The sequence below is a fragment of the Falco biarmicus genome, chromosome Z (genome assembly GCF_023638135.1).
Source record: "Falco biarmicus isolate bFalBia1 chromosome Z, bFalBia1.pri, whole genome shotgun sequence".
Lineage (NCBI taxonomy): Eukaryota > Metazoa > Chordata > Aves > Falconiformes > Falconidae > Falco > Falco biarmicus.
In genome coordinates this window covers 23,791,328-23,817,697 of record NC_079311.1, presented here as the reverse complement: position 1 = coordinate 23,817,697, position 26,370 = coordinate 23,791,328, and the positions used below count along the sequence as shown (strand labels likewise).

The following is a 26,370-nucleotide window of genomic DNA, read 5'->3' as shown; positions in this document are numbered from 1 at the left end:
AGTTTTAGTAAATAAAATCTGTAATTATCTGTTAACATCTGCTGTACTGATGACTGTGATTTTGTTATTCATTGATTCAGGAACTGAAGCACAGCATTTAAGAGGCTATGACTAAACTGACATTTTCTTCTCTACTGTAATTTTTCTCTAAAATTAAATGACTTTATGCTGAACTTCCTGAAGTACTGAAGTATGAATACAAGCATTGCTGATCAGTGTGGAATGTAAAGCCTGTGCTGCAGGTACAGGTTATTCTTTCACTGTAGAATGTTTAAATGTTGCCTTAAGCCAGTCAGCAGCACTGATTACATACAGTGCCACGAAGAAAGTACTATTTTTTGAAGTCAATTGTAAAGGTGGACAAGGGGCCTACTGAACAGAATGGAAAGAAAAAAAAACCACCACCATCAAACTTTCTTAAAAGGTATTATATGTACTGGAGAAAGGAAGAATGTGAACTTCTATCAGTGCTTACAAAGTATTTACTAAACAGCAACTTTTTTTGTATTTTTTTGTCCATATAACTTGTTATTAAAATAACTGGACATGTGGAAACTTTGTGTACCCTTCTGTTTCTATGAAGTGTTCACTGAAGCTGTACTGGCAAGTACTGATGTTCCTGTGCTCAGGTAAAACCTGTGATCAGGTCTCCAGTGAGTTCTTATCAACTTTCCATGTCCCTATTACGGGAACTTGCCTGATGGTGTCATACATTATTGAGGGTTAGATGGTATTTTGGAGAGTGTCTTTGTGGTACCTTCAAGCAGACCCATTCAACAGTAAGATGATTAGGTATGGTAAAGCAGCCGCCAAGGCAAAGAAACAGCATTAGAAATTTATTCAGAATATAAGAACATTTGTAAAATAAGTATTATAAATGCCTCTGTATAAATAAATGCCGTTTTTACAATTCTATATCAAATAAACACAAAACAGCTATATTACAGCAGCTAGGAAACTAAAAAGCAGCAATACATTTAAAGCTAATTCAGTAAGGGGAAAGTTTCTGAAATTACAATGTATGGCAGAGTGTTAAAGGAGGAGAAGATGCTAATAAAACCAGTAGAACAATACTGACATTAATGCAAACAGTCACATGTGCTTTGCAATAGCTAACAGTACATTCAAGCTGGTGAAGATTTATACATTTAAAATACTTTTTTTCTGGACACACTGTGAAATACAAAGTTTCATGCACTCTGGTGACTTAGAAAATAAAAACCCTCAACACTAATAAGTGAACAATTTAGGTTCTGTTGGCAAGAACTGCCTATTTTTCTTGGTTTGCAATGTATTATTTCTGCAACAAGTGTTAAGTGAGCTAGGTTGCTGTGACTCAAGGTGATTTGCACATGTCTATATGCTGATGTGCTGGTACTTCAAACAGTTGCATAAAAGTTTTTTTGGCAATCTCAGGGTTGGTGCCATTTTAACAGATGCACTGAAACTGCAGCTAATTGTTAACATTGAAGAGTTTTCACAGTAACAGTAAACCTTTCACCACTTCCCTACTGGCCTTCTCCAGTATGGCAACAAATGAAGCAGTAGCTGCTTGCTTAGGCAAAGCAACTGGTGGTCTGGCAAACCAGCTACTGCTGAGACTGTATGGTACCAGTGTTGCTTTTTCTTCTGTAAGCCCTTATGGGAAGAAAAGAGGAGTGGCTTACGTTTACTAATGATTTGTAAGTTGCTCTAAAACACTTCTAGAGCACAGCTGGCAGGGAAGATTTCAGTAAATGTAGAAAAACAACATTCACTTCATGCAGAATCAGCAAATCTTTTAGGCTTGAAAAAGGCACTGAGAGACACTACAGCTTTTATGTCTTTAACTCCAGGTGCAACTTATGCTTTCTAGATTTGTAGCTTTATTTTAAAAACAGGTTTCAATGCAGATGTTTTAAGCTTCATTGTATTATGTTTAACAGCTTCTCTACCTACCAAGAAATAGAAAAAAAACTGAACCTAAGAGGAAATCCAATGCAGCAGTGGTTTCTAGTCACCTTAAGTGAAAGGTATTTCACGTGGAGAGTTTGAGATGACCTCAAGTTACATGGGTGTTTCAGGTGCAAGAAAACAAAACTGTAACTGCGTAATTTTGTATTTCTTCAGAAACAGGTGTGATCAACTACCCCAGAAGCTTACAGCAAAACCCCACATTCCTGTTGGTGAGAAACTTGTTGGCCAAAAAAAAAAAAAGGGAAACACTATAGACAGATACTTGGGAAAACCATAATGATAGTAAGAAATCAGTGTGCCTGCCTGCTCCCTCAACAGACTGGTTTGCAAAAATTTCCATTTGCATTATAAATAAAGAAGGGTGATTATCTTGAGAATGAAGACTGATCAAAACCAGTCCCAGGGCATCGCTACCTACAACTTAATTTTGAAATCAGCACTGTTTTAACTTGCTATCACAATCAATCACGTGTGATGTTGGCTTTGTAGCTGATGTATCAGATGCTAGAGAAGCAGGAATCACTACTGTAAGATAAGAAGAAAACAGCAGCTACGGTAATTAGAGATGTTATGAACACCAACCACTACAGTTTCAGATGTAACCAAAACTTAACAATAATGCCGTATTCTGAACATGAATTCCCACAACCATTTTGACTGCCTGGCCTAACCCAAGAGTAGACAAAAACAGTTCAAGTCCTCTAAAAACACTTCCTTAGCACTAGAAATCTGAGGAATAAATGAGAGAAGTTACCATAATTCTAAATACACTAATAAAACTTGAGATGCAATTTGACATGTAAAGCAAAAAGGATAACAACTGAAACCAGACTTGCTTGAAAACGGAGCCTGAAAAATACAAAGCAGAGGTGTAACACAGTTACAGGCTAACAAAGTGAATGGAATCTAGTATGGCATGTTAAACATGGAAGCTGTTTTACCTACTTGGTCAAAAAGAAGCAAATTCTGAATGAAGCAGGTGCAATGGCAGACTCCTGTATTTTGCTCCCTAGAGAAATCAACCTGATTGCCATGCTTTGTTTAATGTTCATTACCATAATAGGCCAACATTTTCAATTCAGTCAGTTTGATAATACAGTAACATCATGTGACTTAAGAGAATGTTAGCAGTTAACAAAAGAAAATCTAAGAAGCTGTATGAAAACTTCACCATTCACATTTTGTTTGTGGCTGTATATCCATACACCTACACATTTATAGTTTTGTGCCTATGTATTTAATATTAAACAGGTACATTCCTAGTAAGTACCTTTTTTGGTCAAAACAAGTATGAAAAGAAGACATTCTACCTCTTGATCACAGAAAGCTGTTATAAGCACTATACATGTGACAAAAATGGCCCAGCTTCTTAAAGAAAACATTGGCTATAATGTATTAGCAAGAAAAAACAAGTGTTTCACAAATTGCAAACACCATGCAATAAAAATACTAGGACGTTTCCTATAATTTCTTACCCAACATTGGCACAGACTACCTATCTGTCATGGTGAAACTCACAGTCTTTAGTCCTCTTACAAACTGTAAGAAAGAAAGATACCATGTAGTTTTCAGAGATGCAACTAGGGTTTCTTTTTTTTTTTTTTTTCTTTCCTCAAAGCAGAAGGAGTTTTCCTACCTGATCTGCATTGTGAGCGACAGTACTGCAAGTACGGTGCAAAAATCCAGGCCAGCCTATCCCCTTTCCACTCTGCAGCTGCCTATTTAGTCGATTTAACCACAGCAGCCAGTCTTGAGGGTACAAGACAGTTGTGCGCAGAGGGAGCTCAAGGAAGACTCAAATGACCTCCAAACTCCCCAAATTAAAACCTATTAACATGAATTATTTCGCTATGTGACACTGTTGCCCATGGGACATAGATAAAATGGAAGAGAAGCTGTATGAGTATAGACATAATGACACAGACAACATACATAATTATAGCATGATAATTCAGGCACTGCCATTTTACATTATGAAACAGTCCTTAAGGTTAACACTTAAATTATCCCCATGGCACCTCTCCGGGATCCCAGAGAAGGTGCTTAAATGTGTCAGTGTTGACAGTCAGAGCTTTTAGTGTTTGAAGCTACCTAGAAGTCAGCCTCCAAAAGAAATCTGTAATGGCACTAAGCATCTTTGAAAGAGATGCACTTAAAGTGAAGTTTCATTGGTGTGTGGTCTAGAGTTCTCTTCCTCTAGTAAAGCTATTCTTTGCTTGAGCATCCTTACTTGTGTTTCATGTCTCTCCACCATGGCCATCATTTGCGATTCCAGTTTCTTCAGCTTGTTTTGATGCTTTTTCTTTGCTTTTTCATAAGCTGCTACCAAGTTGCTGTTAGAAATACAAGGCAATACAAGGTCAATCAAAAAAGCTTGCTCATAGCAAATGCTCCAAAAATTCACCCCAAAACCCCACCTTCAGGGAACTCCGAAGTTTGGGTGCTAATCAATGATCTTCCTAAAACTTACTAGTGCTTTAAAACACATTAGATCCAAATCCAGATCAATGCTAATCTATCTTTTCTAGGGCAAGTACAGACATTTACCAGTAACCTGGTCAGTGAAAGCATTTTTAAACATGGTTCAAAGAGCCAGCTAGAGGTTGCTGGTGATGACCTCGCAGAACACTTATTTGTGATATAATATTAAACATGTTATGATTTACAAAAACATCGCATGGCCAGAATCTGCTTACAAAATCCAGCAGAGATTTTGCATTTTCCATTTGAAAAAAATGAACAGCTATATTCAGAGGATGGCATCTTGTGCTAACGTGTCAGCTGCTGAGTGTCTTCTGTGCCTTCACCTTGACTCAGTAGGAAAGCTTGAGATGGGTACTGCTCCTCACCAGAAGGGCTTTCAAGTATAATTTACTAATGAAAATTACATTGTGAGTGATAAGCTCCTTGCAGGAAGGGCAGCTGCAGTCCACCATGTTCTCAGTCCATCCAAACACAGTGCTAGTAAAATCTATTGAGTGAGCAATAAAATCTGTGTGATTATCAAAGCCAGTTTATTAATAAAGAGGCTGGAGCCAAAGAAAAAGGAGCAATTTTAAACAAAGTAATGGATTCATGAATCTGGCTAAATGGAGGTTTTTGTTTAATAATAAAGCATTTATTAGCAGCTCAGTTAAGATTAACCTGTTTTCCCGCAATTTGTTCTTATCTATGTAGTTTTAGTGTCCTGCATGAGAGGTTTATACCTTTCCCATCTCTACCTACAACCTTAAAGAGTCAACATGTGTGAACACAAAGATCCAGAAACTGCTCATTAAGGTAGGGGGAAGATTACAGTGCATTACCAGAACAAAGCAGAAAAGAGAAAACCCAAAACAAAATAAAACCCCAAAACTAATGGTGCATCCATCTACCGGTAGATCCTGTACCTGTTTGCCCTTTTAAGGTCATTAACAAATTCTGCAGACTGCTGATGTCTGATTTCACTGCTCTTCGTGAGTCTCTCCAAAGCACTCACTAACTCTTGCACTCTAGCTTTCAGTTTCTTCTCCCTAAATCAGGAGAAAAGGAGGGAGAAAACTATTTTCCAAACAGGAACAGTACTTCAGCTTGAAAATGCATGAATGGTTGTCTTGTACTGGGTTGACAGGCTGAAAATATTTTCCTTACTACTACTTGGATAATACAGGAGGTAGTTCTAACATTAACCTTCTCTACAGATTGGTATTTATAACATTCACCATTTTAGGTTACAGGATCAGAGATGCAGCAGACAAAAGAGAGAACAAACCTCTCTGGTGGATCATGGTCTTGTATGTATGTATCAAATCACATTAAGAAATAATTACAAAGATACATTAAAAAAATATTAAGAATACCACACACACGCCACCTACTGTGTGAGATAGCAAAGAAAAACAGATAAAATTTTAATTAAAAATAGCATACCATGATTGCTATTAAAGATCATTGACTAAACAAACTTCTTTTTACTTAGAAATTAATATAGAATCATAGAATAGTTTGGGTTTCAGGGGACCTTTAGGCCCATCTTAGTCCAACCCCCTGCAATGAGCAGGGACATCTTCAACTGGATCAGGTTGCTCAGAGCCCTGTCCAACCTGACCTTGAATGTCTCCAGGGATGGGGCATCTACCACCTCTCTGGGAAACCTGTTCCAGTGTTTCACCACCCTCAGAGCAAGTCCATTGATTGCAGTTACTGCCTCAGATCTACCCGAGTAATTTATACTACAGTCCATATTACAGTAGGTTGCTAGGTTTTTTTAGGAGCCAGCAAATCCAGTCCATGTGGCAGTAGCAAACAGAAAACGTTAAGGAGAGAGGAGTACAGACAGAAAAGGGCAGGCACAAGAAATACAGAATAAGAGAGCGCACAGGCATTTTCTTCTATGATGTACTTTTTTTCTTTTTTTCCAAATAAGCCACAGTAGTAAGGTTTAAAATGTTGATAAAGTTACCAATCTGACCAGTTAAGAAACAAAGACTAACTACATGAAGCATGCCCCATGAAAGTAAGGTACCTTATAATTTGTGTTAGAAATATCTCCATGAGGGAAACAAAAAGCAAATAAGGCAGAAGTTCTGGGGATGGGTAAACATCACAGCTTGGGGTTTAAGCTGGCTTTAAAAAGCATTTCCCACGGCAGGTGAGCATGTGGCGGGTGCTTCTTCGTGGGGAGCTCCCTGCTGCATAGCCCACAGCCCGCTCCTATATGGATATATGACCATCCCACCTCTTGTGCAAGGGTTCCGATGTGGAGACCTGGGAGCCTGTCTCTGTGACCCATCCTCTAAGCACAGACAGCCCAGAGAGAAAAAAATCAGATTTGAAAAAAAAGTGTGGGTAAGAGTGACACGGAGCTGGACTAAACTGGGACAAAGTTAGATCTTGCAGTCTCAAATCTTCGGCACTCTGCCTGTATGGAGGCGTTTGACTGTGTTTTGCTGCCTAGAACTGCTTTGCAGTGATTCCCTTTCCCTCCTGTTTCTGTTGCAGTGCTTCTAGGTGAGTAAATTGGATTTCACTTCAATAACGTGACTACAGGTAGCTCCCACATAAGCTCACCGAGACTGAGCCCCACGGGAATGAATACCCTAAAATTTGTGAAGGCTTCCCCAGCTCTGCACAGACCACACTGGATGCTCCTCAAAACCCATCTCACCAGCCTGCAGTTCCGAGGCTGGTCTGGCAATGGCAGCATTTTATAACCAGAGACGAGGACAGCACATGTGGCACGTTCCACTGTGCTCGGCTTCAGCAACAGAAGGGCTTTCACAAAGTCAGCCGGGGAAATATTCCAAGTTAGCAGTTTATCCCAACACGCTGCAGATGCTGGTTTACTGGCCAAATTAAAAAGGATATAAGAGGGGCCTTGTTGATGAAGAACCGTAAGTATTCTTTAAGTGTCCTTTCATTAAAGTAACACGGTCTCAGTTTTCAAATTGTGCAATCTTTTTCCCTAGCAGCTAAAAGCTCACTGCCATCCACCCCAAATATAATATTATTTTTTTTTTTAATATTCTATCTTAGCAGTCAGAAAGACTCAGCACAGTCTACGGTCAAAATCTGTGTTCTGCAAAGAAAATGGGAACAAAAAACATTCCAGGTTTTACTCGCAATAGAAGATAAGTAAGAACAGATCAGACCTGGCAAAGGCAAGACCCATTCTCTAACATGTGCGTGGCACTATGACATGACAGAAAAGAGTACGGCAAATTTAGTGCTTGTCTGCTCCAAAGGAAGGAGGCTCTGGGGAAAGCTCAGCAGCACTGTGACCTAACATGAACAGCAAGTCCAATGGAATAAACTTTCACAGTATTTGGATGGGGAGAGAAAACCAAAAAATCACATGAGGTTGTTTTAACATGACTTGCAAGAAAAGGTATAGCTGTGAAAACACTGCCTACAGTTCCATGGGAGAGAACCCTGCAGGGCCACAGTTCATTGCAGATGAGGTCCTTAACACAGCTGCTGTAACAAAAGCTGTGTGGAAAAGAAACACTGTGGAAAGACTTGGAGGAACTTGTTGTGCATGGTAAAATCTGGTTGCTGCAGTGACCATTACCTGATAAAACTGTTACATCACCTTTTGTCTGTTTTTACACTCTCACTTTTCAATGAGTCATGTTCAGTCCAAACTCAGCTAAACATCAAGAGGTATTTCTTTACATTTGGCCTACAACATCCTTGTCTTGCTGCTTGCTGAAGCTACAGATCCAGCAGAGTGGTAAGCATCCTGGTCTCCAGGCCAATTAAACAACTTTCAGATGCCATCTATCTATCTATCTATCTAACTAACTAAATATGCAGCTGTGCATAATCCTTCAAAACTATAGAAGCCTCAGATTTATATTTATACCAGTAAAACACAGATATTACCTGAGCTGACATGGTCCACACAGTTCTTTCAGTTTTTCTTGATGCCTTGAAGTCAGTGAAAACAGCACCAGCTACTGCCTACTCCCATCTTAATCTCAGGGAAAGCAATGGACAGTTTGATTGCATGTGCTGAAATGTCCCAAAATCTTACAAAAACACCACACAAGGATCTACTTCCACACTTGCAGTTCCCAACTTAAATCATGCCTATCTAAATATCTTTACATTGAGGCATTTCACAGATCAAGTAACACCTGTGTAGACACACACTGCAGCAACAGTAAAGGCACAGTAAATACCTTGCTTTAGTCTGGGAAACAGGGATGCATATACACTTGGTTAATGACTATTACATGCAAAAAACTTGTAAGGTTTTCCCTGGAGTGTTGCACCTTCTATTTTAGTAGGAGATGAGAGACCTCAGAGCTGTACCTTACTGGCTGACCAGCAAATGCTCTATCCCTTCGTAAAAATAGCATGCCTCATAATGCCAGCTCTTCCCACTTCTCTCCATTTCTGTCACTAATTACCTAATTTTGGACAGAAAGAATTGTCCTTATCTGTGTCTCTCCAAAACCAATTGCTTAGTTGGGCAGTGATAATGAATCCTGAGGTGCTATTTATATTCCTCTAATGCATTACAAGGTTAGCTGTCTTTACAGGATTTCTAGCACCACTTCACTTTCCTGATTGCTGTTATAAATCAGCAGGATATAAAGAATCAGCTAGTACAGGCTTAATATAACAGAATATTTTAAAACAATAGTCATAGTCATATGCAGCATTTTTCCAGGATGAGAATGTGTCAAAGCTGTGAAGCAGGGATGGAACTGCATTTGACATTTGTGACAACCACATGAACATCCTCTCGACAGAGACTGCTGTTTGGCTGTGGCACAGCCTTCTGCTGCCAGTCATTCTTCTAGAGTCTGAAGACCAAACTCGCACAGAAGCTTACATGCCAAACTCACACTGTTGTCATGCCCCAGGGCTGTAATACAGACCAGTATGGATCCTGAGAAAGCCTTGATGTGTGTATTTTGATAGGAAGAGGGAAGAAGCAGGAATTACTTTTAGGAGAACACAATTTTTGTGAGCCCACAAGTCACAAGTCAGTTGGACTGCACAAGTCAGCACAGCTTTTGCTCCCAGCAGTTCCTCTTCCAACCGGCTACTGCCGCTGGAGCTACGGGAAATGCAGCCACAGCACCTTATGCGTGCAGGCAAAATGAGCATGTATTCCTGGAAGCGGGAACAAGCTCACGATCCGAGGGCATGGCTTGCTTCCAACACAAGGGCCCTCTGCCGGGGCACTTCAGAAGTCAGCTGGTGAAATCCTTGACTGCTCCCTTTCCAAGGAAAAGCTCGGTCTAAGTGTATTTGGAATCCTTCCAGCCTGCTCCAACATCTGCTAAAAGCACTTTGCAGTGGGACACCTAATAAGCTGGTAACAAAGACTTTTGATTTGTATTTTCACAACCAGAACACTCAGTGTGCAGTTGCTGAGCAGTTTTCAAGGGCTTTTTGTTTCAGTTACAGGCTGGTTTGAATAGGAAGGCAAGTGGACAGGGACTAACGTTTTCTCTAGTTTCAAGGCTACCACCGCAGAGAGCAGGGAATTCTGCCAGAGCCATAAAGGAAACTATATAACATTGGGCACATTTCTGCAAGCTTCTGTCAATTTGGCCTCCACCCAATGACACCATGTTTGGCCCAGAATAATTTAAGCAAGGTCTTGTGCACCTTGGATTTTCCCCTCCTGTCTGGGCTTTTCCAGACATGTTCAGGTTTCATATGCCAGAAGTCTTCCCAGGCAGGTTTTCCTGCCCTTGGTTATTTCATTGAGAATTCCCCAGTGCTGCACACAGGAAGCTGCTCTTCCCTGGCACATAGAAAGTTGGTTTTTCCGCCCCTGGCTGGGCGTGTATACAGCTAACTCCCCATCTTGTGAAAGCACAAGGTATCGCCCCTCTGTCCGGGGTCAGGAGCACCCACAGCCCTTGCCAAATCTGGAGCAAAAGAGGAGTAATGAGCTTTTTCCACATTGTGGGGTAAGAAAGCTTCCCACAGCCAGACAGAAGAGCCGGGGGCCCTTGCAGCCCGATTATGCTATGTCTTGCCATCCTGAGAAACATCCTTCTAACCACCTGGTAGCTGGGTAGACCCCTTCAGGCTCTGGCTCTCCTCTCACAGTGGTACCATCAGCTTCAGCTCAGCATCTGCCCCTGAGCTTCACATACACAAAGCCCTGAGGCAGCAGTGGGGCAGCCAGCCCAGGGGGACAGAGACCCCAGGTTTCCTGGGCATAGGTACACATGCAGGCTGGCCAGCCTCCCAGCATGTGGGGTTTGGGGAGGGGAGGGGAGGGAGAAGAAGCACCCCCTGCATGGCTCCCGCTTGGAAGGGCAGACACACACCTTCCATCCCACGCTTGCCTCCTAGTCCCTTTCCTAATATCCTCCTGTTGTTTTAAGGCTGACATGTTCCCATCACTCCCCTCTCCACCTTTTCCAGTTCCAGATGAACAGGGTGATGCATGATTGTTTTTTCTAGGCATTTGACTACTCTTCTCTCAGGAGATAACAGCTGGACATTTAAAAGGAATGTGGGTGGATAAATTCTCTTTTCATCAGCAGTTTAAACTAACTTCTTACACCAGACTGGCATGCAGAATCCTCAAGCCAATTCACATCCATGCATGCCTCACTGGTCTGGCTTGGTCTGCTAAGGGAAACAACAAATATATATTAGAATTTTTTGAAGAGGCAACAAAACAGCACTATGCCAATGCCACAAGACCTCCCCAGGCATCAGTGGGCTTGAGAACACCCATGCTGCCTGCTACCCATGCAAAGGCAGCCTTTTCTGATCACAGAGAAGACAGAGGGTGCTTTAAAAAATGCTCTGCTGGTGCAAGATACTGTATCGCTTTTTTGCTGACTGTCAGATGCTTGGAGCAGATCTCAAAAACCAGAGGGTACCACAGGCATGTGCTACTCTGCCAACAGCAGGGAGACAGGCCAGGTGTGGTCCTGGAAACAACAGGCTGGCAGCAAAAAGGGAGAACAGACCTGGAGGGAGGCACCAGCCTGTCTGCCACACTCACTGCTGAAACCTCCCACCCAGCTTTGCCAGCCCAGCCTGGAAGCTCTTCAGACCCAGAGCTACTTGGAGCTCCCTGTGATGATTATATCCAAGTGCACAGCAGGTCAGTGGTTCAGATAACCATGCAGTGGGGTAAGGAGGACTACTTATTCCGTATCAGAAACACAGAAAAAGAAAAAGGATGGTAATCTGTGATGCATGTAGAAAAAAACAGCTACCCGAGGCACTTCTGAGGAATCTGTCCCTTACATCACCATGAGTCATTTCTCTTCTTGCTAGAAGGTTTCTCTCAGTGGGCCTCTCCGGGGGCAGGGAGGGGGGGGAATTTCCAGAGACAGGACATGCCTCCTGAACCCCCTCAGGCAGCCAGGGGAAACCACAGCAGGAGACCGCACAGTCATAAAAAAGACAGACTTCCCTGAAATTCACAATGATTGCAATCCATCCTAGTCTCTGCCTTTCAAATGGATGTAATAATGAGGGAACAGAAATAAGCAAAGGTAATTGACAAAAATTGACAATAGCACTGGAAAAGCTCATCACTAGCTCCTGAATACTAACCCCTGCCTCCTTCCCCCCCCCCCCCCCCCCCCCCCCCACTTTTAACCACTGTTCATCCTGTACTTTGGCCAAACAGAAAGAGGATTTTACTGATTCAATTCTTAAGAGTAATTTTAAATCTGAATTATTTCAATATGATGTGTTTTAGGGGTTTTCTCTTTCCATTTCCAAGACTTGGCTTTACTGATGATCAAGACAGGCCTGAATTTCAGAGATGCTTCTACTGACTCCTGGACCCTGTCATCATGAAACAGTGTGGACCGTGAAAACATGCCAAACTAAGATGTTGACACATGAAGTTTGTGGAAATTTAAAATAAAGAAAGGTGGCTTGATTTATCTCTGGCTGACACTGTGTCAGGGAACAGTCATGGCCCTGCCTCTGCACAGCCTTCTGTTGGAGCGGTTGCTCTCACAGAACGTGAAGTTTGGCACACCACAGGGCTGCGGTCCCTGGGCAGGCGTAAGGACCTAAGACTGCAAGGAACATTACTGCATCTCAACAGACACACGGAAGCTATTGCAATAGGATGAATTTTCTATGTCATACTAGGAACACCTGCAGTTTCCACTTCCAGAGAGGCAGGATCATAGCCCCATGCGAAATGTACTTTTTGTTAAGAGAAGAACAACTGTACCAGTCCTACTAGTTACCATCCTTTTTGCTCTCCATGGTGACTTCCCAATTAGTAGCACCACTTACTAGGCTATCTCTCAGTTTAAAGAGTCATCGGGCAGGGTAAATATATAGCTTCTTTGTTGTGCTGCCAGATGGAAAGTCACCCTCTCGTGAGGGAGATACTGAAACATGTCTAGACTGACATGATTCATGTAACCCATTCACAGCCATCATAATTTTGTGCCAACTGGTGACCTGGCTGAGGTCTCAACAGTCAGTCTTGTCACAAGGTATTTTGTCTGCCATGGCCCTTATCTAGCATTATCGGATCCTTCCTGCCCGAATATTTAATGCTTATAAAGGATTCTCTAAATACATACACAAAATATAACCCTACTCAGAGAGAAGAGCTATCAGCAACTGGAAATAGGATGAGAGTCTGCCAGAGAACCTCAACAATCAATGTGTTTCTAATAAGGCACGGGGAGAGGAGAAGTTTCAGTCTTTGCCAGCTTGCCCATTTTTCACAGAACGAAAGAACTTAGCATAAAAAAAGAAAAACATTATTATCAACCTGCTAAAACAAGAGCATTTCCTATCTGGGATTCTTACTGCTTCCTTGCTGCTGTGCTGTCTTTAATGCATTTATCACCTACTATATACCTACTAAGTTATAAAGTTGTAAGAGTCATCTACAGTGCTCCCTCCCCCTGCCACAGCAGAGCGGAACACACCAGCAAGGAAGATGTCAATTTAGGGTCTCCCTCAGAGACTTTGTAATGTGCCTGATTTTGGGGTATTCAACCAGATCCTGTCTCATAAAACTGGCCACTGGCACAATCACTAAGGTGTCATGCCAGGCCATGAGCTGCTATGAATACCTTTTTGACCTTTGAAGAATAAAGTTATTTCCCACCAACAACCTCATTTATGGATGTGTCAAACTCAAGAGGCTTCAAGTCCATTGAAATGTTCCATCCTTCCATCAAGAAAGGAGAGAGGGGAAAACAAAATTGCTAAAGACTGGCAGAGAGTACTTATGCTTGGCTGGAACAGGATGTGTTTCTAAATTAGTGGCCTTAGCCTCCAATACCAAAAATTTGGTAACCTCGACGTAATTTTTACCACATGGAATCTGCAGATAATTTACATTTCTACTAATTAGCATAGTAGCCATGGAAAACAAAAGCAATTTCTGTGGAAAGCCCACAAGATGGGTTTTAATGCTGAACACTGCTACAGGAAATCCCAAGTCCTACTAGAACAAATATGTTATGAAACAATACATTTTGCTCCTGCCTTGAATATCTGCTGATGGCCGCTACCACTGACAACTCAGGGAACTTCACAACATGCTGCTGGATTCCCGATTTATAAGAAAATCCACATCCACAGAGAGAAGACAGGCTACCTATGTGGATGAGCCTGTTGTATTGCAAAGCCATCTGCAGACTACGAACAAATAAAATGCTTCCAGACCACACCAAAATCCAAACCGTAACTGCATCCTGCGGTTTTATTTGGATTTCCCCCTACTTCAATTAACTCAGAACCACCTGACAGTTCTGTAGCAACAGAAGGACAGAATGGGAAAGCAGCAGAGGGGGGAGCTGCCGGGGCTTTCATGTCTGTGAAGACAGGATGGGGAGGGGGACATCAAGCAGGGCTGCTGATTGATATCACACTCTCTGACAAACAGAAAGACTCATAAGCGAATGTTATTTTGCCCCTACCCTTGCAGCTGCTGTTCCCTTCACCAGTGTCTACTACCTGGAGTAGTAGTAACAGACAGGTCCAACTGCTGGACGTGTGCACTAATCGCAAGCAGCACTGAAATATTCCTGAATGTCGGCATTTATATATTGCCTCCAGACCACAGATTCAGTGTGCGATATTCACTTGTTTCACAACTCTCTCCCGCCCCAGCAAACACAGTTACTGGGCAAAATATTTTTTATTTTGAATTCTGGTCCTACTTCTTTGGTGGGTGAGGAGGGTGCTAGGGGGGACCCACCCAGCATCTCCTGGTTCACACACAGTGCCAGCACTTGTTTTCCCAAACAAGCAGGAAGAGCATGGAGCAATCAGCATGTGCTAAGTGCAAAGAGTTAAATCCACTTTGTCCCTAAAGATATTACAGTCACTTCAGACTATTCTGTACTGTTGTAGCACTGGCAGAAAGAAAAAGGCACTTTGAATATTTTTAATTCGTGGACCCATGATGCTACAAATTACATTGTGATATCTGAGGCTCCATTCATCCAGTACGGCAGTTAGGAACTGCTGGTATTTTTTAGCACAGCTGTGGCTAAACAGGTTGCAGCGAGCTTTCTCCATGTGCTAGACAGACCTTCTACCAACTTTCAGCAAGAAGACTTCAGGATAAGGAGATTAAGCGTTCAGTCTGATTTGGCTGTCTCACTGATTAGGGAGAAAAACACCCTGTCCACACAGCTGTGAGAACCATGCTTGAGCCCCACTGGCAGTAGCAATCACATTTAATACAGTCACATTTCCATTACACAGAGAGTCTTCGCTCCAAAATTTATGTACAGTTTAATCTGATTATTTTTCTTCCCCATTTCTGCCTGACAAACTGTACTTGCTAGGTCCCTGGCTGGAAATCCATGCTAATCAACTTAAGGCCTAGTAGATAAGGCAAAGTTTTTTTCCTCTGTGTTGTCAGCAAACCACATTTCACAACTATACTCAAGTCTCTCCCAGCTAGGGTCACTGGCTTCATCTCAAAATCCAAGAGCAGATAACAAGAACATGAAAAAGGAGCAGCTTGAGTGAAGACAGAAAATGCCAGTGGAGCTGCTCACACCAGGACTGGAGTTGGGGGAGGAGGGGGGTGGGTGTACGGGAGAGGTCAATGGCTCTATGCAATGTTTATGCAAATTGCTTTGTTGAGGAGTTTTATCTGCCCCCCCCACCCCGACAGTTTTGATTATTATAACCATAGAATTTTGTTTCCTGCATCAAGCAAACTAAATACTCAGCAACTGCCAGACTATTAAGCAAATGGTATGAGATGTATTGATCCTGCAGTAGTAACGATCTTACATTTTTACATAATGCCTTTCAGGCTTAAGTGTCCCTCAGCAGACTACAAGTTGCACCTATGAAAAAAGCACTTCAGAAATGAAACACCACAGTTGCCTGAGAGGACATTCCAGCATTAAAGAGGATGCAAACACCAGAAAAGCAAAATACACTCTGCCCAGCCAAAAATCTTAGTAGCATTTTGGACACATTCTAAATACAATAACCAGATTAGATATTAGATAGTCTTAGGTGGAGCAAGTTCTGAAACAACTATTGAAACAAGGAATACCTTTGTCGTGAAGCTTATCACACAGCTGGTGCTGCAAAATCTGCTGCACAAACAAGTATCTAGTCAATGTATAACTGTACTGAAAGCTTTGGCTTAAAACCTGGCTGTTGATAAAAGCAGTTTGTCAAGGCATCAATTTTCTCTCTCGTTGGAAAGCTAATGCTTCACACAACAATGTCATTTGTAATTGAACTGTGGCTCTACTTACATACTCAGGAGGCAAATGCAGCATACGAGTCACCAAAATCACTGCAATTCCCACTCCGGTAACTCCTCCCCAAGTTCTAAGCTGTGACCAACCTTTTTAACCTCAGATGACACTTCAAATCCTGTCTTCACTGAAGGTTTTCTGCGTGCCCTCAAGCAAATCATGTCGCTGCTTTGTGTATCTCATTCTTGCCTGCATATAGACATTCCTGACATTTTGAGGGTTTCTTAGGGATACAATTAATCTGAATTTTAGAGAACCTCAAGGACAATGGAGCTGAGCACATGTGAGGATTTTAATCAGCTGAAGAACAACAGCAAAAGATGGGGAAGGTTAGAAGAACTTTGTCCCTTTTCCTTTCCAGAGGAAAAATCTGTGATTTTAAATCTTAAAATCACTTGAGGGTAAGAGCAAAGGCTCAGAACAAACCTTTGCCCAGGACCTGCAGAACTCTGGCGAAGGAAGCTGCTTACCGCCTAAGTGCGTTTGTCAGTTCAGCAGTCAGTTCACTCTCGTTGTACGGTCTCAGCTCAGCTAGTGTTAACGGTGTTGCGGTGCCATCACTGCATTCCTGAGAAACGAGGAAAGGCCATCTAATTTGAAGTTACTTACAGTCTTAAAGGGAAAACTGAAAACCTCTGGGTTCACAGCTACTTTTAAAACGGAGGTGAAATAAACATCACAATGTTACAACAACATGGCAGTGTATCAACATAGCAAGAAATGGACTAAACCCATTAACACTTCACAAATCCTTCTAAATGTTTCCTAAACCACCATAGGTCACCCATTTGCAGAATTCTGCCACAGTATGCATATCTGCAGGTGCCTTACATTACTTTTGACACCACACTTGAAACAAAGACGCACTGGATCAAACAATTCATATGATGCTTTGCCAGAAACAAATAAGACAGTTGCAGACTAGCTCAGCTCTGGGTTTTGTTTTCAAACACATAACTGAGGTTTTCTGGGGATGCAGCAGTAAAATAACAGGATTAAAGCTTTTCTAGGTATCGCTATTTCTTCATGCAAACCACTAATGCAAATGCAAATATCTGTTTATTTTGCATTATACTAAGGTGGGAAAAGTCTTCATTCTCAAATCACTACAAACTGACTTGGAAAAAGAGACTCATTACAATGTTCTAACAGCTTCATAGAAACGAGCCCTATTTTTTCATATCTTGTGTTTGGAGTAGGGGGGGATGGTGTTTTGCTTAGACTCTTCCACTGTTTCTAGTGGCCAGAGGCAAGACACAACACATGCAACCACAGCAGCTTGTATGCTTGTCAAGAATGGCTTTGTGGTATGCCGCCACCCCCACCCCACCCCAGATGACCACCTCATTTTAGCCCAGGCTTAACAGTAATTCTGCGAAGTCCTCCTAAGTCACAGCACAGCAAGAAACACCTAACAACTGGAGAAGAGAGGAGAGACATACATACAGACAAGAGGAGAATAATTAACTTGCTAAAGGCTGCTGTAGGGAAGGGCACAATAAATTTTGTTTATGTGAGTTTTGGAAACTTGTTTGACTCCTGACCTTGCCCAGTTTGTCTTTGCTTCCACTGCTGGTTGAGCTGAGGGACCTCATTCTCTGCTCTTTTTGCTCTTCCACTTCAGACTTCAAGTGCTCGATATGGACGAGGTAGGCCTGCTCCTGGGCCTCTCGAGTACTCAGTTTCAATTCCAGTGCCTTCTTCTCCTTCTCCAGCAGGTATAGCTGTGCCTTGAGCTCTGCCATCTCCTCCTGTTGAAGAAACATTATCAGCATGCTGCTTCATGGGTTTACACACCTAAAGGAAGGCAAGGTTAAACAAGGTTTTCATCTATTCCTATTACTTGAGTGTTCTTTCCATGGAGAACACTATCAGCATTCAGAAGGCTTTTTATAATCACACAGAATAACTTGCCAAAAGACCAGTATCTCTTGAGACTGAGTAAGATGAGCTGCGCTATCTGTTAATCAGCCTCAGAAATCAGCTCAGAGGCCACACAGCAGCTGATGTGGTCCTGAATCTGTAGTATCAGGGATCTGAGAGGGTTGCCAGGGCTGCTGAAACTTCTTTGGTTCTACCTTGCCCTAAAACAAGGTTAGAGACCACTGCCCTAAAACAGGAATGTCTGATTTTCTTGCCAAACAGTTCCCTAAATGCCAGATTCCAGTTTCTTATTGATACGTAAGAATTACAGTTGGTTTATCTCATTACAGTGGAATAGGTTTGAGGGACGACGAGGACAGCAAACACTACCACATATTCCCGCCTCGTAATACCAGCCTCTGTGGTAGAATGAGTTAGTAAAAAAGGCCGACCGGGTACGGCACCATCAGATGTCCATTTTAAATCTTCCACGAGGGCCAGAATCCCAAACTATAGACAACTGGAGGTTGACGAAATTGCACTCACTTATATACTTCCATAAATATGATCCACAGAAGACGGGCACTAGTACTTTGTGGAAAGAAGGTAAATTCTGAGACGTAGCTCTTGCATGCAATTCTTCTGCAACTCTTAACAGTTATGACAGGGTTGTCAACTATTATAACACAACAACAGCTATTTGGGGACAGACCTCTGCTTTAACAGCGGCTCGGAGAGTGGCTGGACAGAAGCGTACAAACAAGGCATGAGTGCAGTGACCCCCCCCCTTCAGCACTTGCTCCCAGCCTCCCATGAAAAGCAGCTGATGGGTGTCCTGAACCAGAAGGCTCTTCTGTGTTTAACACTTCAGAAGAGTTTCTTCCATTAAATGTCTAGTTATTTTCTGGAATGAGGAGAGACAGTATCCACAAAAAACTGAAAGAAATTGTCCTAAAACATAATTTTATGTTAAAAAACCAACATTAAACAAACTAGAGACCACTAAAACAAATAAAAACCCAACCCAGAATCACGTTCTCACTGTTGAGCGTGCTGTGCCCTAAGTCACATCAAGGGTGAACACTGAGTTTATGCAGCTATTTTCTGTATTACAGTCCAGTTCTAGACTAGTTCACTAGTTACACATCACACAGATGTGCAAATATCTCTGAAAGATAGAGGCTTCTTGTTGTGTGGCCAGCTGAGGAACAAATCACTATTTTTAAATTATTTTTTAAAAAAACCGAATATATTCTAGTCACAAAAATATCAGAGGTATCTTACTTTATCCTTCAAAAACAATGCTCTTTGTATTACATCTTTTATTAACAAAGATTAACAAACACAAATCTTGGCACATATTTAGGCTAACTTTCTGTAGCAGATAATACACATTCCTACCAAAAATTTGCTGTCTGGATTAAGTGTAAGCAGTGCACACAGGTGCAGCACAGTTACAAACAGCATAAAGTAATCACAGGTAATCATTGGCTTATTCAGAATCACCAACCATGCAAAAATAAAATCCGTATCCTAAAACCCTTCAGGCTTGGAAAGGTTTGTATAAGCTTTAAAGCCATTTATTTATTCATCTACTTGTATGTGAAATGAAGGTTAGAAACATAATCCGTTTCATTCAGTGCGGTTTACAGAAATTCAGTTGTTAGGCAAACTTACCATTAATTTCCTTTGTCAACAGTAAAAATGTAAATAATACTGATAAATAATGATGGGCAAATTTAGTTATAGGAGTTGAACTGGATTGTCTGGTATTCTTAAATGTATGCATTTAGCTTCTTAAGCCTCTATTTCTAAAGCCATTAATCTACTTAGCCTGCTTAGTGAAGGCTAAGCAGTAATTTGAGCAGAGTATTTTGGCACTTATGTAAATAAAGATACTCTCCACAGAGGACTATCTGTGTGGGAGGGTCATGACAAGATCTTCCCAGGCTGGAAGCTGAAGTTAGGCAAAATCAGGGACAGTCTGGATGCAAAAGGACAGTTATTTCCTAAAATAAAAAGGTGAATTTAACCACTGCAACAATGAACCTGTGGATCTTTCCTATCACTTACTAGTTTTAACTTGAAGACTGAATGTTTGCTTGTACTACATATCCTAGCTCAAAATAAATTTGAGGATCAACAGTTAACTCCTTTGTTTATGAAGGCAGTAAGCTTGTATCATCATATATGAATTCACAAGTGTGCATCCTGTCCCAGAAGACTTAACTTGGACTCTGAAAGCACCCCTCGTACGTTAGTTTTCTCATGTCAAGACAATGTGACTTTGAAGTACAGAAGCAAAGACAAAGGAGGGGAAAAGTGGAAGAACCATCAGCCGTTGTCTTACAGAGACGCCCAGGGAAGGAACAGGAAGAAATGTAAAGGTTAAAGTTAAAAATTAAAACTAAGTTGAGGATTCTGGTAGGGAGACACACAATCTGTGAGGCAGGGTGGCAAGAGCAACAGTTCATGTGGGAAAACCTAAGTAGCTTGGGTTTACTTATATAGTTAATTAGTCTTTACATATGCAGTTGTTTTTTTCCATGAAAATATTCTTTCTGAAGATAGTGTCTAAATTTTGTTTCAGTGACAACATAACCTTTGTGTATTTACTATCCCTGTTATTTCCTAATTACAGGATGCTGGTGAAAGATTTTGCAGTTTAACATACCCGCTTCTTCAGAATGTGGGCCTAAAGCCCAAGTGTCATTTACAAAATGAAACCCTAAAGGAGGAGGTAGCAAATGGTCACTCTTTCAGTTGATTGCAGTTGACTTACAGAACCCATGCAAATTCACAAGCTTCAAGCACCAAATGTAGCCTATTGAATGAATTCAACATAAAGCATAAATTCCATATTGAGAAGTATTTTATATTACTATGCACACAATATTACAAGTGTATGATTTGCAGTAATTCTGAATTTGGGTGAAAACTTGAATGAAAATTAAACGCTCTTGACTCAATATAATCAGAAACACCACAGCATCCTCAGAATTAAAAGTTGCGTTGGATGTGGTCATGTCAGAAGGATAAAACAGCAAGGACTCATGTGGCAAAAAGTTCTAAGTCATGAAAAGGGACTCCAGGAGGATCACAGCAGACAGCCTTCAGAACTAAAACAAATATCAGAGCAGATAAATGCCATGCTCTAATGTATTCTACTTAAACGTATTCTACTGTACACATCTATAAGAGCATGAAATGCTGTAAACAAAGGTGGACATCAGGATTCTTCACATTTTCTGCTAAGAGACTGTAGTCTCAAGGCACTGTATGAGCAGTATTATCACCACCTGTATACAAGAGAGGAAAAAATATCAGTGTAGAAAGCTGAGAGTTCTTATCTAGATCAAGTCCTTTGAAATGCAGAAAGGCTGTAAACCAAGAATTATTTACACCCATCAGAAGTAATCTCCTTGCTAACTGGGGCATGACAACAACTGACCTCAAAGCAAGACCACTGAATGATGACAAATTGCAGATGAGACTATATTTGGAAACATGGTTAATTATTGCTTGAAGCAAAGAATTGGATTTTAGAGAAATACTGGCAGACCACTATGTCTTACACTCTGGATCAGTGAAAAAAATAAACAGGGCAACAGAGAAACCATCCCTAAACCATCTTTTTAGGGATCATTTTCATCAATAATGAAGAACTTATGGTGTAAAAGCATTTTCAGAACATTATCAGCATAAAACACAGGTGCAAGAAGCAATATGACAGATTTGCTAATCAGTTTTTACAAGGATTCATAAATGAAAGGTGCAAAAGATGCAGCAAAGATTCCAACACAGATGCAAGCACAGGAAGAGAGCAGCAGGTCATGAAGTCCAGCAATGCAGGAAATCCTTGAATAGCTCAATCAAGCTGTATCATCCTTACTAAGAATGTGGAAGGGAGGGAACGAATTCAGAGCTGCTACATGATGGAAGTCCTCTGCAGCATGGGTCAGTCCATCTGCTTCGGGTTAAGTAAAATACTGTAAGGAAATTTAAAATTCTCCAGTTGTCTCAGAAGAAGGCAGATGCATATGCTATCCTGTATGAGGTACACGCAAACAATTCACTCAGAAAGCCAGGACACCCATGAGTCCTGTCCTCAGGTTCAGCTCTGTTATAGTTTGCTGAACATATGAGCAAGGTGTAATGCAGACCTGAACAACAACCATGGATGCTAATAAGGTAGCACATTTTCTTGGGACCAAAGCACGCAGAATGTAGCTGTGCCTTTTGTAATGCTTGATGCATTGAAGAACAGCAGGAATTTTCAATTTCTGTAGCAGGAGAACACTTACCAACAAATCCATTGCAAGCTTTGACAAACAAGTTTTCAACATGTCCCTTTCAGAAGCCTAGGGAATTCTTGCAGCCGTGAATTCCAGCAAAGTACAACAAATTATAATTAAGAGTCCTGTCAGTTTCCCTCTACCAGAAAGGACTGAAGGTGACTCCAGCCACCAGTGCAAAATGTGTGTCCATTCCAGTATGCACTGCACACAAACCAACCAAGAACAGCCTGGGACAATTCTGCAGCGAAAACCCGATGTGCTAGGTCCAGCCAAAAGTTATTAGTGGACACTGCATGTCAAAACCAAGTTCGATGATCAAATAGTGAACAAAAGGATTACTAGCACTCAAAACTGTGCCAGATAGCACTACTAGCACTCAAAACATGCAACTGTTGGTGTTCCTGCCAGGTCATGGAAAGCAAGGGCACTAATCACAAGGGATAGCTCTGCAGTTTGCTTTTACGATCGATTCAAAGACACCAGTAAGAATGGTGTACAAGAGATTTCAGGGGTGGTCTGGATGCAAAAGAGAAGAAGGAAGTGTGATATCTGAAATATACATCTAATTATTTACAAATGTCCTCCAGTACATCTTGCATGCTTTAGTTATGGGGAATATATTGCTGTCGGCCATAACATACTCAAACAATTACAATAACTTTAAATTTTCTGACTAGTAGCACACAATCTTTTTTCCTTGAACTGCAAATATTGAATGCATTAATATAAAATTGTATTTGCCATCATGAAAAGGCAGCACCACTAAGAACATAATTAGCATTACTAAGCTACCAGTTAGCCACCAGTAAAAATCTATAGGTTTAGAAGCTTACGAACCATTAGGATTTGCTGCCCCACACGGTAGTGTCATCTGACATATCGGTCAGTGGCTGACTAAAATATGACTGGCTAATATGCAGAAATTAAACTTATTTAAACTGAACCCAAACCAGACAATATCTAAATGCAGACATATGCTTGTATTGCCTTTAATATGGTCTTATGTTCACCTCTCTCAAAGTCAATACAGAGGCCAGATTGATATTAAGCTCCATTTCTCATCAATAAAGGTCAGTTTTTATAGATTCCATCCTTAGAACCAGACATATAAACCAGGCCTGAGGGATCAGAGTTTTCTTTGAAATCCTCTGTTACTGCAAGTGATTACACACCGCGTTCTTTGCTCAGGCTCTGAACCGAGCAACAAATTGCAACACAGTGCCTCGAACAGCTCTGGACTTGTGACCGACTGTTGGAGAGCATTCAGGGTGATAGCTTCTGACAGACGATTCCTCCTCCCATGGGAATATTAAAAGGAGGAGAATTTATTCTGCTTCAGCTCACAAATATTCAAGATGCACATTTGCAAGCTTGTAAGTAAAGTAATGAACTGTCTCTTGGGAAGTGCTGTATCATGCTTTTGGTCACCCTCAAGCAACTCAGCTGCCATATCTCAGAGAGAGCATCTGGTTTGTCAAGGAGAGCATTCCAAGTTTAGAGCCACGGATGAAGTCCTTGCCTAATTCAAAACACACATAGCTCGTCACTGTTAGTGTACTGCCTTCTGTCACTTTCTGACTACTGGATTTTTAGCCCTGATTATTTGTTTCAACGAAGTTGCCCTTTATTACCCAGTGATCTCCACCAAAGCTTCCCATGTGTGTGACTGGTCATATTTTGTAGCACAGGAGCACGGTCAGCAGTGCAGTCAGCCTGTTGAATATAAATAAAATACCTTCATTGCCATAAGTTCCTGCATCAAGACTGCATTTTCCAGGTCTAGCCTCTGGCTGTCTCCACGAGGTTTAACGTCATAACTAAGGGGATCAATGTGGATGCTTTCCAGCTCCAGCATTGTCAGCTTCACCGCTGCCCTGTCATTTTTCAACTGCTGGATGTAATCCTTCAGCCGCTGCTCATCCTCCTTTGTAAATTCTGTATCACAACTGCTTGCAGTTGAGCTGGTAGTACTGGAAAAAGAAAGAACGGTGTTAAACAAACATTTGGAACAAAAGCTATACTTGTACATCAAACACTCTCCCAATACTTCATCAACACATCTGAGTGTTACTTAAAAGTTCATAGAAAGGACACCTATAGCGTGGACTGGATGTTGCAATGTTCAGAAGATGCAGAGGGGTGTGAAAAATTCAGAAAAGAAATTCTCTAAGCTGCATGAGAAAATTGAATCATGTGACAACTTCTCTGCAAAGCCAGATATTTAGTGGCATGTAACTAAATTACTTTTTCTGGAATGGTGTCCTCTGAAACAAGTCTTGTTTTTTTTAATTAAAAAAAAAAAAAAAGCGCACTTAAGCTTTCTTAGCAATACCCTAGCATTGCAAGCTTCTCACTGCTACTCAGACACTGAGTTTTCATCTTCTTTGGGAAGAAGCATCTGCTAAGAAGAAAGAATCAGCTCAGACCTCATTTATGTCTACTGATGGCAATACCAGTTACCAACTCAGATTATTTTTTAATGGATACTTGTAGGAATCAACCTGAGCAAAATTCCACTGGCAGATGCCAGAAAGTAGCACCTTTAAATTCATGTTAAGGTGTATTCCTCAGTATACCGACATTCCTTCAGGGCTGCTAAGGTTTAAAACCAACCCATAAATTAGCAGGATTTTTAATAAAAAATAATCATCAGACTTGACAGAACTTCTCCTATCTACAGGCATCAAACAAATGACTGCCCATTAGCCTACCCTGCAAATGTTTACACAGAGGTCGCAGAAAGGGAGAACTAATGTCTTAGAGCAGTAGTGGCCCAGTGCTGCCTACCCACTTACACACATGCCAGTGCTGCAGGGGGCTGAGACTGATACAGCTGTAGCATTCCAGGGCTGAATATAGTTGCAATAACACTAAAAGGAAAATAAAATGCCGTGTTGTTTCTATAACCCCACTCAAAGCTGCCTGCTGTCTCCTGAGGTCTTGTAATCAGCTGCTGCGTGAGGGATAAGTCATCCATTAACTGTGCTTGTCTGGAACGCTAGATGATCTCAGTTATCAGCAGGGGAATAAATCACTTTCTGTATCAAATTGCACTGCTGTTCAACATTTTTGTAGGAAGGAAAAAAGCCCCACCCGCTACTTGCTGTGAGAATCAGAATGATGTCCTAAAATATATTATGCATGTGAAAAAGGGGAAGCCCATCACGATAGGCTTGATTCTTCTTTTTTTGGTTTTACTTCAGCTAAAGCTACACTAATTTTTAAGTGCCTCAAATAGTCACCAGTCTTCCCACAAATTCCAAGCACAGCCTTGGAGGAGACTGAGAACTGCAGATCTACAAAGATTTCCAATAGCCCTTCCTCTCATGAAATAGTGTATTACAGTTCTTTACTACATTCTCGGTCAATATCCCATTGTTCTTTCCTTCTCTTAGGAGTAATAGGTGCCATATTTACCACAAGTATAAACTGGTTTTTGCTTTTGTTTTCATGTTTCCATCTCCAGTGAAGCTAAAAACACCCAATACCTACGCTACATAGAAACCCTTTCAGGTTGAAACAAATTTTTGTTAATACTTAGTTCTTCATTAGAGATCACAAAACATTTCAAAAATCTTGCTTTACTGAGTCTAAAAGTACATCTCCGAAGTAGATATTGACATAAAAATCATGGGGATAGACGATGTGGCAAATACTTCACTCTGCACTGAAGTCATGCTGCAAGTTTCCTCAGCACCCAAAGACAGCAACGGCACAGCTTTTCTGGATTAAATGTAAAACAGCTGTTGTTGGAGGAAGGACAGCTTTTAAAGCCTACACAGGCTTCAAATCCTGGGACACAAAGAGCTCATCTCAGTTTTCACTTGCAAAGGAAAGAAAACCTAGCTCTCCTGCTGGGATTGAAACCTGAGCAAAAATGCTGAAAATCTATTGTTATGTTGTGCTGGGCCTCGTACTCACTGGATATTCACAGATATTGGCCCTTAAAGATCCATGGCTATGCACATATATTTTAGGGGAAAGCAGTCCAGACCGAGGAAGGCAGTCTGGGTCGTTGCCAGTGATAATCAGGCTGCTTTTACTTCAGCCCTGGCTGC

General features: G+C 41.3%; 1 protein-coding gene across 3 annotated transcripts in view; it reads right to left on the bottom strand.

Moving 5' to 3' along the window:
- Positions 1-3,488: 3,488 nt before the first annotated feature.
- Positions 3,489-26,370, bottom strand: part of MCC (MCC regulator of WNT signaling pathway) — a 228,089-nt gene continuing 205,207 nt past the window's right edge. For all 3 annotated transcript variants that reach the window (XM_056323800.1, XM_056323801.1, XM_056323802.1), the window contains 5 exons: positions 24,048-24,282; positions 17,696-17,902; positions 16,622-16,719; positions 5,346-5,468; positions 3,489-4,289 (listed from right to left, as the gene is read on the bottom strand). In XM_056323800.1, the coding sequence (XP_056179775.1) occupies positions 4,109-4,289; positions 5,346-5,468; positions 16,622-16,719; positions 17,696-17,902; positions 24,048-24,282 (844 nt within the window). In that variant the 3' untranslated portion in view covers positions 3,489-4,108. The remainder of the gene's footprint in view (positions 4,290-5,345; positions 5,469-16,621; positions 16,720-17,695; positions 17,903-24,047; positions 24,283-26,370) is intronic.